The 12319-nt window shown below is 33.2% G+C and overlaps 1 protein-coding gene and 1 long non-coding RNA gene across 2 annotated transcripts; both read right to left on the bottom strand.

The window, feature by feature from the left end:
• Window positions 1-2721: 2721 nt before the first annotated feature.
• LOC120270653 lies at window positions 2722-3516 on the bottom strand. Its single transcript, XM_039277713.1, has one exon. The coding sequence runs from the start codon at window positions 3439-3441 to the stop codon at window positions 2776-2778; it is 666 nt and encodes a 221-aa protein (XP_039133647.1). The 5' UTR covers window positions 3442-3516; the 3' UTR covers window positions 2722-2775.
• Window positions 3517-8498: 4982 nt separating this feature from the next.
• Window positions 8499-8797, bottom strand: LOC120270180. The gene is made up of 3 exons (XR_005539582.1): window positions 8739-8797; window positions 8626-8661; window positions 8499-8544 (listed from the first exon to the last, which is right to left on the bottom strand). It is a non-coding gene; the product is annotated as an uncharacterized LOC120270180 (long non-coding RNA).
• Window positions 8798-12319: the final 3522 nt, after the last annotated feature.

Genomic DNA, 12319 nt, shown 5'->3' with positions numbered 1-12319 from the left:
AAAATAATATAATATATATGTGACAAATTAAAGTGCCTCTATTTAAGAGAATTTAACAATGTGCATGTGTAGGGACTTGTTGCTTATGAGCCAAAAGACGATTAACAAAAGAATTATTTTTATAAAAAAATATTTATGAAAATTTATTGTTTGATACTTTGATATTTTACAGATTGATTTATATAAATTTTTAATTTATTATATGGTCTCTTAATTTTTTATAAATTAAATATATATGTAAAATATTTTGATTCATATCCTACATCTATCTATATATAAGTTTTGCCAATAAAAGTTGAAAACAAATTGTAGCTCAAGTTGTTGGGTTTTTGCTATTCAAGTTTAAGGTCATGGGTTCAAATCCTATGACCAACATAGCAAAAAATAATAATAATAATAATAAATAACATTAATTAGTATTTGGAGTCCGGTTCCAAATTGGGTTTTAACCCGGCGGGTGACCTGCTGAGTCACGGGTTGGGAAAGCCTCAACACGCAATCGGCCCATCTATAGTACAGACTGGGCCAGGTTACCGGACGGCCCGTGCCCACCTCTAGGAATCATACATCAGCTATAAAGCAAAAAAAATTACCAAATGAACATTGTTTTATTTTATTTTTTTTGCAGCTTTAGTATTCTCTGTTGTGCAGCAGACAGACTTAGGGGTTGTTTGGATTGGCTTTTAAAAGAAGTGCTTTTTTTTAATTTTGTAGAAGCACTTTTAAAAAAAGTACTTTTAGAATAAGTTAAGTGCTTATGCATATTTTTTCGTTTGGATGTATTAGTTTCAGAAACACTTCTGTAGTTGTGAAAATGTTTGTATGTTTATTTAAAAATTACTTTTACAATTAAAAATTACTAAAATACCCTTTTACTAGATTGACTGAGGGCATTTTAGTAAATGCACTTAACCAAATAGCTTATCAAAAACAGCTTATTTCCATAAGCTAGTGTTTGGCAGCTTATAAAATAAACTGTATTTGAGCTTATTTCACAGCTTGAGCTTATTCAGAAAAGCCCATCCAAACACAATATAAAACCTCATAAGCACTTAACTTATAAAATAAGTGCTTTTGGGTCCGCTATAAGCTGATCCAAACAACACCTTAATGGAGCTTCATTCATTTCTGATGTGACTTGCATCAGTATGAGCCAAGGCCTAATATGAACATTGTTATTTAATTTTTATATGGTATTTCTCCTCCCTAAATGTAGAAAGTACTTTTTAAAGCTGGAATTAATTAGATATCATAAATTCTGTACTAATTATATATATATATATATATATATATATATATATTTGAACATTTTACATTGAAAGTTATTAATGGTTTTTTCTATTTTTAAATATACAGAAATGATAAGTGCCCACACTTAAAATACTAATATAGGGAGCAAAACTATGAACAGAAAAAAAAATTAAGAAAACTTGAGATTTTGGACAAAAAAGCAAATGAAACACAACTGTTTACTATAAAAATAGTAACATATATAAATATATATATATATATATATAATTTTACATGGAACAGAATTTCATACTTATAAATAGTATATAGAAGTCCAACCTATGCTTCATGAATTTTTTTTTTTCAGAAACTAAAAATGGTATTTTAATGCTTTAATTATATGAATACTTTTGTTATTAACCATATATGCATAATATTTTTTTACTAGTCATATTTACTTAATTCATATCGATTAAGAAAAAATTAGTTAAAATTAATTAATTACCTATATTTTATAAAAAAATTCATTACTTTTCAAAACTTTTTATTTAAATCCTCACTAGTAGAGTACATAATTTACTCCCTCCATTTTTTTACTTGTCATATTTATCTAATTTACATTGATTAAAAATTAGTTAAAATTAGTTTGTTACCTATATTTTATAATTTAATACTTAGTTAATTATGATTTATTGAAAATTTTACAAATATATTTAATTTAAAAATAAATTTAAAAAAATTATTTATTGCTGCACAAAATTTTTAATGTGACAAGTAAAAAAAATTAAAAAGAATTGCAAAACGTAACAACTAAAAAAAACTAAGGGAGTGATACTAAATTGATTGTGATCTATTAAAAATTGTATAAGTATATTAAATTAAAAAACAAATTTTAAAAAAAAATTATTCAATACCACACAAAATTCGTAATGTGACAAATAAAAAGAAACAAAGAAGTGCGGTAAAATGTAACAACTAAAAAAAACAGGAAAAGGGAGTATAAATATATTGTTTTCCATTTAATAAAAAAAACATTTAGAAATACAATTATAGTTTTCTTTTAAATACACTAATATTTTTTAAGAAAATTCAAACGTCTAAAAAAACAATTAAGATATTAAATATTTTTTTTTAAGAAAATTTGTATAACTGAGTATGAAAAAAAGATAAAACACAAACCACTTCAAAAAATTAAACTAATTAACCCACTGATCTGCATTCTTAATTCTCCGCAAACCCAAATGTCACATCTTGTCCGTCACATGACAAACATCCCCAAAACCAAACCACACAATTTCCAAAATTAACTAATCATAATAAATAACACCATACCTCTACCAACCTACTAAATATTTCACAAAAAAAAAATATAATAAAAAAAATAACTATTTTTCCTCACCCCTAAACACTACCAACCATTCCCATTTTCCAACCATTTATTTCACCAAAAAAAAAACACTTAAAAAATTTACACTACTGAAATTTAAAAAGAAACGTTTTTTTCCTGCTCTTTTTCATTTTCATTATTTTCTATTTTCCATTTTTCTACTCCCCCGGACTCCAAAGACTCCATAAACGCGAATTAAATATCCCCATCACATCCGCCCATCCTCTTCTCTTCTCACCATCCACCGCCGCCGCCTCCACTTCGCTTCCGATCACCGCCGGCGACACCTCCTCCTTCTCTCCATCCTTCTCATCTTCGATGGCAACCGCCGAGGATTCATCCCGAAAACTCACCACGGTTTCAACAACCACGTCCTCCATCTTCTTCATCTCCTTCTTCTCCTCTTTCGATCTCTTCCCCTTCTTCTCCGCCCGATCTCTCCGCCGGTAACGCACGCCAGCACGCTCGGAGCTTGCAAGATGCTCCTCGAAAGCCTCGATCACTTGATGAATGAGCTCACGATTAGGCGAACAGTCCCAGCGAGACCAGAAGCTGGTGTAGCACTCGAAGCACCCACAGTCTAGCGCCGGCCGATGAGCTCCACCAGACGAGCATCGCCGCCGCTCCTCCCCTGCGGCCGCTACCGATCCACTCATCGACCTCGTCATCAGGTACGCTAACACTTCTTTATCCTCATTCCTCATCACCGCCGTCAGTGCCAGTATGGCCGCCGGCAGCAACCTCAGCACCTTTATCGCATCTCCGCTCACCGATCCCGGCGACGACGTCGCCGCCGGCGAGGGATGGATCTTGCCCTTCTTCATTTTAGAGAGAGAAAGTTAGGGCTTCTGGTTTTAGAGAGAGAAAGTTAGGGTTTCGTTTTTGGTTTAGCTTTGGAACCACGAAAATGGTTGGTTTTATAGAAGAGAGAGAGAGAGACCGGCTATAGGAGGTTGCTCTTAGGTTAGCGTTGCTTGGGTACCGGCACGTGGCGGTGGATAATGATTTCCCGCGAGGAGGGCGGTGGTAATGTTTTTTAAAATTTAGTTAAAATTACGGATTTACCCTGATTTTATGGCGGTAAAGAATGTCGATACGGACACTGGTCGGTGATATCACCGTTTTGTCCTGAATGGTGTCGGGGATTACATGGAGGTATCTGGACCGTTTGATGAGGTGTTGTCAGTGGTGACGTAGGACACGTGGCTGTTATCGAGTGGGTCATGGTTGGGGAATCACAGCCGTTTAAATGGGAAGATCTGGACCGTTGATATTTGATCGGAGGGTTGTTATGCTTTTGGTGTAGGATTAGATGCCATCGATTCTTTCCGTGGGTACAATGGACACAACCAACAATTTGTTGCCTAAAAATGGAGGGTTTTTTTTCCTCTCATTTTTTATATTTTATAAATAAAATAAATATTTAGTTTGGTTTGATAAATGAAAATTTTCGAATAAAGTGTAAAGAAATTCTTGCTTGGACTGTTTAGCGAAAGGAAGAAAAAGTCATCATAGGGCTGTTTTAAGGGGGAAAAAAAGTCATGGTAGGTGTCATATGTCCCAATAATCTTTTTTTTTTTTTTAGATTATTGCCTTGACTCTATTCCTTTTTACTTGACTTTCAAAAAATATTAATATTTAAGGACTAATACTAAATTATATTTACAGGATTTAACAGTTAATTTACTTTTTAAAAAAAGTTATGTGCAGGTAATGCATACATTAGATTAACTAATATTGTTGGTTAATTTAAAAAAATATGATTTTAAATATGTAAATTTAAATTTTTTTTATTATATTAATTTATGTTTTAGATTAAATTAGACTCATGTAATATGGTTAAATCTCATTTAACAGTCAAATATTTTGTAAATTTCTACGTTATTTGATATATGTTAGGGTGTAGTCTAATAAAAATAATCATCTAAGTTTTAGTTTGGATAAGTTGAGTAATAAAAATTTTAAAATTCCAGTCATCATTTAATTTGGTATTCTGAATCGATTGATTTGAGTTGGAAAGATTATTTAGGAAAATAGTTTGTAAAAATGTAAAGTTAAATACTAAAATTAAAAGCATGCATTAATTGGTTCATTAACTTCACTAGCTTTGTTTTGAGGTTAACAATAGGCCTGGCTACTGACAAGCCAATGGTTCTACAAAAAGTAAAGCTGCTACATTTGGTCCCTACAAAAGCGATTCTTGACTTTAATACATGGCTAAATAAAATAGAATTTGTTTTTTCTTGTTTTGGAAAAACAATAATGCTTTGTATAATAAATTTTAAAAAATATACATAAAGGAACTCATGAATTACCGGTAGAGTCCTAATTATTTTATTTTATTTTATTTTTTTGGTTTTTTTTTTTTAACCAAACGAGAGGCTTTTGAGGGTCCAAATTTATTTAAAAAAAATATTAACTTTCTATTAAACTATTTGCTATAAACTCTTTATTTTGTAAAGCTTCTCTAAATTTTATTCATTGTGATTATTATACTCCCTTGGTTCAAAGTAATTATTATTTTAAAATTGTTTTAAATTATTTATTATGTTTTAAGATTTTTATAAACATTAATTATTATTATTTTTTTATTTATTTTTTTTTTGTTAAAAAGGAAGAAAGGTATGTAAATTAACGAGAGTAAATAATTTTAAATAAAATAACAAATTCTATCATAATTTTTTTAAAATTTTGAGAATTTTAATAGCCGTCTAATTTTTGTGTAAAGCTCAAATAAAACAATTACTCCTTCCTTGTTTTTTTTCTATCATAAATTCATGTTTTTTTTATCTGTTATTTTTTAAAATCAAAAAATATTTATTATTTTTTTCAAAAATTACTCTTAATACTTTATAAAGATAAAAATATAAATTAAGAATAATTTTTAAAAAATAACTAATTTTTTATAAAATCTTGTGAAATAACTATATTTTTTTATATATGATATTTAGTTACACACGATAAATAAAAAATAACGGAGGGAGTAATATTGTTAAAAATAATATAATTTTTTTTAATATATTTTTGATAGATAATTAATATAAAGTATATTTCATCCCAAGTAAACAAACTAAATCGTGAGATGCATTAACTAGTAAATAAATAAATATTTAATGAATGAATAAATTAGTGATTGCGTGAAATGTGGTGCTGCACGCTTGTTTGATAATTAATTGGTGTGTGATTATATTAATGGGATAATAATTTCATGCATTGGGACCGGCAACATCATCCATCATTTCCATGGTCTTTGCCACATGTTCCGGGTTCCACTTTTTACCCTAAATAAATGAATAAATAAACTTACTTATTAGTCCCTGATCATTTTTTATTTGATCTTTTAATTCCTCTCACAGATAAAAGTTACTTTCAGTCCATGGTTTTAAAATTGTTTCTCAACCATTCCTATAATTATTTCCTTAAGACCTTGTTTCTATGAGGTGTAGTAAAAATTTATAAAGCAAGAGACGGAAAAAGAAGGGAAGGGATTAACCTATATCTTGTTTTGGGCAGAAGTGAAGTAAAAATAAAGTTTTAAAAGTAATAGAACGTAAAGTTATATATTGTTATCACCAAAATATTTTTTAAGGGCCTGTTTGGATAGCTAGAAATTATGGCATAATCCATACAATATGGCATAATTTAACATTTTCTGAGAATTATGTCATATTGGCTGTTTGGGTACGGTTAAATTTTTGAGGAGGTCACTGTGTTTTGGCCAATTTCCACTTTGGTCATCATTTTTCAATTTGTATCAAAGTGGTCATCCGAATTCGATTTCATTTCACCGAGCGGTCACTCTTTGATTTCCGGCCAAATTTAGCTGACGTGGCAGCCGGAGTAGCCACGTCACATTAAATAAATTATTTCCTCACACCCAGCTGGACTTGACACGTCAGCGAAGTCCACGTCATTTTAATTAACCCACTCAACAAGCTCAGTCAGCGCACAGTCACCATCTTCTTCACTTCCCCTCTTTCAAGTTCATGTTTTTCAGCAGAGCTAAGGGAAGAGAATCAGTTGACGAGAATCAGTGGATGGTTTTCCCCCAGGCCGACAGGGAAACGAAGCGAAAGATTGGAAAAGAACCTAGACCTTCGTACTTAGGGCATCGTCAGATGGAGTTGAAAGTTAGGGCATGTGAGTGAGTTCACAGGGAATGCTTGTAGAAGTGATTTTGGAGTTTTTTTTTCATGATTGTATAACCCATCCGGTCTTCAGAGGAAGGTGGAAGAGAATGGCTAGTGATGTGCAGTGAGATGATGTTCTAAAAGCAATCATAATTCTTTTGTGCAGTTTGAGATTATGGCTGCAGATTATACATCAATCATAATTCTTTTTATTTTTTTTTTTTTGTCTTGGGTTGAGATTATGGCTACAGCTTATACATGTTGTAATTATACATCAATCATAATTCTTTTTCTTTTTTTTGTGCAGTTTGAGATTATGGCTGCGGATTATACATGTTGTAATTACACATCAATCATAATTCTTTTATTTTTTTGTGCAGTTTGAGATTATGGCTGCAGATTATACATGTTGTAATTATACATGTGTGCAATGAAAAACCATGGATGAATTGCTGCAGATTAATAGTCTTGAATTGTTGCAGATTTCAGATTCATAGTCTTGAGCTGGTACATATTGCAGATTCATAGTCTTGAATTGCTGCAGATTCATAGCCTTAAATTGCTGCAGATTCATAGCCTTGAATTGCTGCAGATTAAAGATTCATAGTGTTGAGTTGCTGCAGATTGCAGATTCATAGACTTGAATTGCTGCAGATTCATAGTCTTGAAATGAATTTAATTAAAAGTGCCGAATATTGCAAGTTTATACAACTGTTAATGCTATTCTGAAGATAAAAAATAAAAGTACAATAACTCAACCATCATAATGGGGAAGACCACATAATAATTTGAACCCATTAATACAATAACATGGACAAAAATAGTTTCTTCCATTTAGAATGTTAGATTCACAAAGTTAACAAATGTTAACCTTCACAATTTTTTTAATCAATTGAGACAGGGTAACAAACAGTAAGAGGACACTCGTTTTTTTAAACCCTAATTTAAAAGCTGCCAGGTCCCCTAGGTCCCCTGTGTCCCCACTGCTGTGGTCCATACACAATTTTTAAAACAAAAAGAACATGAAGCACACTGCAACATCACACACTTTAATAAAGCCATGATTATGGCTTCCCAGATGTACTACTCCCTGGTGGAAGCCAAATTTTTCTTTTTTTCCCTGCTTCACTTGCTTTTGTTTCTATCTTCTAAATTTCTTAGCATTCCTTCATTATCGATCACAGGTGGTCTTGATGGGAAATGCTTCCTTGTTCTGCATCACTGAAGTATTCCAACATCAAAACTTATGTTACTTGTGTAGCTGCCTGACTCACAGTTGCTGTAAGACTCTGCATATCATGAGCTGGGCTATGGATGACCTGAGTAAGTGGTCTTGCAGGTATATGCTTCCTTGCTTGATTTTTGGAGATGAGTTGTTTTTTTCCTCCCATTGTCAAAAGCTTTTCCAGCTTTGATCTTCCATCACCAGCTGCAGTTGTGGGGATTGTTTCATGATTGATTTCACTCCCCTACAATTTCCACATAATCAATTTGCAAAAAAAAATTTTAGGATTAAAGATTTCAGCTATTACCTGTGTTAGTGTTGCATCTGCATGATTATCACTTACAGTAGGTACGTGGATATCATTTGCTGGGTTGGGTATTTCCTGGGGAGGTTTTTGCATAGCAGGAGTAAATTAACAATTAAATTTCAGTACAAAAATAAACAACTAAATAACATTCCATAGAAACATACTACTACAATTTAAAACCAAATACCTCTATAGTGTGAATAAAATGCTCATGAAGCACTTCCGGATTAATTGTGTCCATGGGGTCCATATGCTGTCTAGCATCCTGTTACAAACCAAACAATGTTTTTATCATATACCACCAAAGAAAGGAAAAACATCAAGTCATACAAGCTCATCATTATACTTCTTCATTTTGTTGTTCTCCAGTTGTCCTTTGTCTCTGTAAAAATAGGTGTCATGTAAGTAATTAATAAATTATAAACAAGCAATATTTCTGAAATGTGAACAAGTACTCACTTGCGAGCCATGGAACCTCTTGTTGTGTCCAATAGTCCCACAAACACTGCACCTCTTGTTGTGCCCTTTCCTACTGACCTTACCTCTTGTGTAGCCTTCCTGCTCATCAAGTGGATCCTTCCTCCTCATTAAGGGTTTCCTACCCCTATTTCTGTTTGCTGGTTCTGGGGGTATCATTGGACCTTGTGGACTCTTGGGCCAGCAATTGGAGTCTTGGGTTGGGTTCAATATATGGTTATAGGTAGCTAGGAAAGATCTAACAGTGTAACTGTCACACCCACCCCTTCTACTGAGGTAAATGTGGCACCCATCAGTTAAAATTCCCTTTTAACTGGAAACTGACACCCTGTTTTAAACAAAATCAGACCTACAAATCACAATTTACAACTTTACACTAACTACAGGTTCAAATACATAAATATCATGAATACTAATAACTCAAATTTATGGGTACAACCGCTACAAGATCACAACACCAATGACAAGAAATAAAGAAAGGGGGACCCACTGCAGTCCCCGGACTCAACCCTCGACTAGCTCTATAGTCGATCGTGCAATCTAGGGTCCCGCCTCCCGCAGCCTACAAAGACATTCAAATTGGTCAGTAGTGGCTTAATAATTTCAAATACTTAAATACAATATATATATAGTATATAAATACCAACTTCTCAAATAATTTTCCAACTTTTCCAAAATACCATAATTTTAGCAAAAATACAATCTTTTTAAGAACTTTTGAAACATAAATTCAACATAGATCAACATCAATCGATTTTTCTCAGAAAACACAAATTTTTGTGGAGAGTCCGGGTCTCATCACAATTTAAAAATAACATAAATCTCAAATTCAAAAATACAAAGAATACCCAACACTCACCCAAAGATAACATGGTCTAGAAAAACTCTCTAAACCTTCGCCGTGGCAGCGGCTAGGTTCAGAGCCGCCAAGGAACTCATGTCCTTAACGTTGACCCATCGGTTCACCTGGCCGCGACCCCGGCCACTCGATGAATATCCAACCGTGGCTCTACACTCCCACCCCGAACCGGCCCTCGTAGTAATCAATACCCTGTGTCCACCACGCCACCTCTAAAGGTCGGTCCCGTGGGGACCCACTCATCGCAGAGTCGGGCCCTCAGCCCGTCACCATCAAAAACCATCAAGTAAATACGAATAATACCATCTCAGAGTAAATCATAACACGGGATCCTTTTTCCGGGACAAGTATTCACATCACGGAAATAACCATTATTTTCCACAAAGCCAATGCCAAAAAGTATAACCATGCATAATACCAAGAAAGATCCATGATACCATTCCTATACCAAGAATGAAAACCAATTCTACTAACAATGCCGATAAAACATCTTTTAATATGCTCACATGGTTTCGCAAAATCACTCCAAATCAAAGCATATATACCCATCAAAAATAAATACAAGAATTGAATAATTAAATCACATATACATGTATTTTCACTATTCGCAAATACGTATAATTATACAAAACTGATGTATCAATACGGTTATCATGGCACATCGTAGGGAAAAATAAATATAAGTATATTTCGACCTTTATACGTAATTAAACATGATAAAATGAAATACTTAAACATTTATTTCCAAAAATACTAGCCATTAAACAATTATTTCAAAAATAATAATAATTAATCAATTATTTAAAAATAATAGCCACTACCAACTCACTCGGTGTCCTTGGGTTCCTTGCTAGACCCTGGAACTCTCTCCTAAGCCCCGAAACAACACCCTAATGTAATAATATAACAAAAATAAATACTACATTTAAAACTCAAAATAAAATACAAAAAAAATAATAATAGACTCTATCGTACCACTCACTCCAATCGGTTAAAATCCGACCTTGCATAATCCAACTGGCTTTCAATTGTATTTAAACAAACTCAGTTTAGGCTAAACACTGCTGAATCAATCTGAACCAATCTTAATTGCACTGAACCAAACTTAATTTTACTGAACCAGCCTTGAACCAACTCAATTCTTACACAAAATCCATTGAACCAACTTGGTTCAGTCCAAAATCCTTAACCCAAATCAATTGAACCAAACCCAAACCATCTCAACTTGATTTGATCAAACCCAACTCAACAAAACCAATTCAACTCAACCAATTTCAATTTGGTTAAACCCAACCAGTTCAATCTAACCATCATCATTAACACCTTAATCATCATCATCATCAATTTAATTAACTAAACCAAACCCTAATCTCGGTGCTACAGTAATTGCTACAGTAAAACCGAAAATCTCATCCTTCATTCAAGCTAGATTCATCACAAATACAATGATTTTTCAACACAAATTGAAGCAACAATCATCTATAACCATTAAACATGTTTTTCCTACTCAAATCCATCATTATCTTCATCAAATCCATCAAATACACATATATACATGCATACATACACTCATTCATCAAAAATACACCAAGAAAAGCTCTTACCAACTAAAACCATCCCTCCGGCGAGCTCCCTCCGGCGATCTCCCATCCCCCACCTCAAATCTCCCATTTTTCTCCTCATTTCTTCATTTTTTTATTTTTATTTTTCCTTCTCGGGTTACTGTAGCACAAAGATGGAGAAGAAGATGAACAATTTCTCAAACCCTAGATTTTTCCTCTAAATTACATTTTTCAGCCGAAATTCACTTTCAATCCCTCCAAATATATTTTTCTTACAAAACAGTCCCTGAAAAACTCACCAATGATCCCTGAATTATGAAATAGTATTCTCAAAAGGTCCCTTTTCAAATTACCCAACGGTCCCCTAGTGTTATAACACAACATTTTTTTAAAAAGATCCCTTCCATCTTACTTTTTCAGTCCTCGGTTTCCATAAACATTTCATGTCCATCCTTGACATTTATTCTTTAACCCAAAAATCTTTTAAAAAAACTTTTTACACTTAGGTCCTTATTCTTTCCACTGGGGTTTCTCAACAAGATTACTCGTAGAAAAAAATCTTACTCGCAACTATAGTAATACCCTCGAATATATTTTTCCAACAGTATCCAAAGGTTCGTGGTATTACAATCCTTCCCCTTAAGAAAATTTCGTCCTCGAAATTTCTTAGCATTTATCCATCCGATATCACTCGAATTTCACTTACTTGTTCCAAGACCCCGCTTTCTCTGCTACAAATCCGCTCAATAGTAAATAATCACACTCGCAAATCACTATGTATCACCAACAAACAACATGGCAAACACATTTCTTTTGGCATCTTCAAGTCAACTCATTTTTGGATAAAAAAACAATTCCGTCAAATATCTCAACCCACGATCCCCGATCACAAGTACACTACTCAGCTCTTTGTCTCAAATGTCAGAACCTACTATCGGCCCCTCAATCCCAATATGCAACTTAGGTTTTTAACCCCGATCAAGACTCTAAATACTTCTATCGGGCCCTTAACTTTATGTCTAATCACTACTAAACCTCTAAGTCTAGACACGACTTCTAAACTTAGGCTCGGATCACAACCCGCGATCTCTACCAACCGTGGATATCTCAACCTCATGACTCGATACCAAAAAGATGTCACA

The sequence above is a fragment of the Dioscorea cayenensis genome, chromosome 10 (assembly GCF_009730915.1).
Source record: "Dioscorea cayenensis subsp. rotundata cultivar TDr96_F1 chromosome 10, TDr96_F1_v2_PseudoChromosome.rev07_lg8_w22 25.fasta, whole genome shotgun sequence".
Lineage (NCBI taxonomy): Eukaryota > Viridiplantae > Streptophyta > Magnoliopsida > Dioscoreales > Dioscoreaceae > Dioscorea > Dioscorea cayenensis.
Note: the sequence above shows the minus strand (reverse complement) of the source record. Positions and strands in the feature narration are given on the sequence as shown.